At 71.3% G+C, this 2,968-nt stretch overlaps 1 protein-coding gene across 1 annotated transcript in view; it reads left to right on the top strand.

Moving 5' to 3' along the window:
* KCNH2 (potassium channel, voltage gated eag related subfamily H, member 2) overlaps positions 1–2,968 on the top strand; it is a 26,216-nt gene that overhangs the window by 16,593 nt on the left and 6,655 nt on the right. Inside the window, exon 6 of the mRNA XM_012733858.1 lies at positions 2,337–2,919. Coding sequence (XP_012589312.1) covers positions 2,337–2,919 — 583 coding nt within the window. The remainder of the gene's footprint in view (positions 1–2,336; positions 2,920–2,968) is intronic.

Here is a 2,968-nt window from a genome sequence, read left to right as displayed (position 1 = left end):
GGGCTGGCGGCGGGCAGAGCGGGGCACCCTGGCAGCTGGGCCGGCACCAGGGGGCCATGGACACCCCGAGTCCAGTGGGCTGCTGTCCGCGCTCACGGCCAGGGTGACCCCAGCCCGGGGCCCAGGCCCAGCCACCCTGGCTGCATGCCAGAGGCTGCCCGGGGAGCCAGGCCGCCAGCCTCTGGGGCACAGCCTGGGCTGGGACTGCTGCTGGGGCGCGGGCGAGGCGCTGGCGGGGCCCTGGGGCCCCAGGGCAGGCAGGCTGGGGGGCACCAAGGCCTCCATGGCGGCCCCCGCGGGAAAGGCGAGCGGGACAGGGGCTCTGCAGCCCAAGGCCCAGAAAGGCCGGGTGAGGCGGGCCGTGCGCATCTCCAGCCTGGTGGCCCAGGAGGTAGGTGACCCCGCCCCTCCCCCCGCTTTGGGACACAGACCTGCAGCTCCAGCGGGGTGCTGGCCTCAGGGTCCTGGCCCCAGCCCGGCAGCGTCTGAGCAGCTGATGGCTGGGGAGCCAGGAGGCGCAGCCTGGCGGCCCGCTCTGGGCTCGTGTGCCTGTGCTGGACCTGCTGGGCCTGGGCGGGCAGCGCTTCTCTTGCCAGAGCCCCTCGCTGCACCCCCAGTGCACCTCAGGGGCTGGCTGGCAGCGGGCAGCCTGGCACGGAGAACCGGGGTGTCGGTCAGGGGAGTTCGGGCTGCTCCGGGGTCCAGCCTGGGGCAGGAGGGGGTCAGAGGCCCCTGGGCGGGTGGTGAGGACAGGCTGGGTGCGCGACCTCTGGGTGCTGGTGGCCTGGGCCAAGGCCGACGGCCCTCCTGGGACCTCCTGGGGCTACCTCTGTGCCCCAGGGACTCCTGCCAGAGCCTGGAGTGGCTGGGGCGGGGGGTTGGGGAGGCTCGGGGGGGGTCTGAGAATCACTCTTCACCCCACCCAGCACCTGGGTGCTCTACCTGGCTCCTGCGCCTCCGGCCGGGGGCAGCGTGGGGATTCAGGTGAGCCGAGGAGCTGAGGGCCGGGGGCCGGGGCAGCTGTGCTGCCAGAGCCGGCCCGGCCCCGCGTCCGCCTGGGCGTGTTTTCGAGCCGGGCAGTGCTGTCCTGTCACGGGCGGGCGTGGGCGGGGTCTCGCTGGGGCCTTGGGATGGGGTGGGGCCGTCCGTCTAGGGCAGGGACCTCCTGTTGTCTTGGGGCTCCCGGCCAGTTCCACTTGCCCCTGCAGGCCATTGGCCAGTGGAGCCGTCTGCGGGGCTGGGCAGGGCCGAGGCCGCTCCGAGCGCTGGCCAGTGCCTCCCCTCAGTCCCATGGGCCCCTAGCGTGGTGACGCCTCTGACCGTATGGCCGGCCTCAACTCCAGTGATTTCCTCTCGGGCACTGTTCCCCAAACAGTCCAAGGGATCCCCAGCTTGAGTATGCACGGGAGTTTCTGGGGCCCTACCCACCCTGAGCCCTGAGGGCAGGGCCTGGCACTCCATGCTGGGAGGCCGGGGTGTCCCTGGCTGGCAGGGTAGCCCGGGTGGCAGGGAGGCTGCATGTAGGCCCTGGGCTTAAGTCAAATGCCTGTGAGGGAAGTTTCTGGGGGGCAAGGGAAGGCCACAGGGCCGGGGCGGGGGCGGGGGTAGACAGACACAAGCCTCTGGGACGGCAGGAAAGCTGGCTTGGGGAGAGGGTGTGGCTGCTGCCCCTGGTCTGGGTGACAGGCTGCCCGAGGGAGGGGCAGGTGTCAGGTGAGCCCGTGCAGGGCTGGGCGTGACCTGCCCACCAGGCCTGGGTGCATGGCCTCTGTCCACCTGGGCACGTCTCTGCTGGGCGAGGCTGTGGGCCTTCATGGGAGAGAGTGATGTGAGTGTGTGTGCGTGCGGGAGGGCGGAGGGCCGTCTTGGGCCTCAGGAGCAGGCTTGGGGCGTCCTGGTGTCTCCTTCCTGGGGAGGCCTGGGTGTGGGGCGCCTGGTGGCAGAGGGACCTTCAGCCTGCAGCCTGCAGCCCCTGCCCAACAGCATCTGACACGGCCGTGCCTGGGCCGCAGCCTATTCAGGCCACGGCCGTGTGCGGCGTGTCTGGCTCACGTGTGTCTGCACGACCCACACCTGTGCGACACTGCGTGGGGCAGCAGCCGCCACAGCGGGCGCGATGGCCGTGTCTGTGCTGGTCACGGCCTGGCCGGGCCTGTGCTGCTGGGGCCGGGGCCTGGTGGCCCTCGGCACGGGGGGCGGGCATGTACATGGGGACGTGCTGGCCTCCCCTTGCGCCGCTTGAGCTCCTCGCTGAGGCCCAGGCGGGTGGCACCTGCTCCCCCCGGGCCCCTGCTTGCCCGCCCGGCCCAGCCCCCAGGTGGACACTGGCCTTCCAGGTGCTGTCCCTGGGCGCTGACGTGCTGCCGGAGTACAAGCTGCAGGCGCCTCGCATCCACCGCTGGACCATCCTGCACTACAGCCCCTTCAAGGCCGTGTGGGACTGGCTCATCCTGCTGCTGGTCATCTACACGGCCGTCTTCACCCCCTACTCGGCCGCCTTCCTGCTGAAGGAGACGGAGGAGGGGCCGCCGGCCCCCGACTGCGGCTACACCTGCCAGCCGCTGGCCGTGGTGGACCTCATCGTGGACATCATGTTCATCGTGGACATCCTCATCAACTTCCGCACCACCTACGTCAACGCCAACGAGGAGGTGGTCAGCCACCCGGGCCGCATCGCCGTCCACTACTTCAAGGGCTGGTTCCTCATCGACATGGTGGCCGCCATTCCCTTCGACCTGCTCATCTTTGGCTCCGGCTCGGAGGAGGTGGGGGGCGGCCGGAGGGGGCGGGGGAGGGCTGTGCTCGCCAGCCTGGACCAGTCAGGGTCCAGAGGGGCATCTAACTTGTCTTGCAAGAGGCCGCTGCCCGCCCCTGCCCACGCGGCGCCCTGGGAGCCAGAGCTCTGGCCGGCCGCTGGGGGTGGGTGCCCATCCGCACGCCGGCAGTGACCCCTGTCACAAAGCGGCCG

The sequence above is a fragment of the Condylura cristata genome, unplaced genomic scaffold (genome assembly GCF_000260355.1).
Source record: "Condylura cristata isolate star-nosed mole 26May11 unplaced genomic scaffold, ConCri1.0 scaffold00042, whole genome shotgun sequence".
Lineage (NCBI taxonomy): Eukaryota > Metazoa > Chordata > Mammalia > Eulipotyphla > Talpidae > Condylura > Condylura cristata.
Note: the sequence above shows the minus strand (reverse complement) of the source record. Positions and strands in the feature narration are given on the sequence as shown.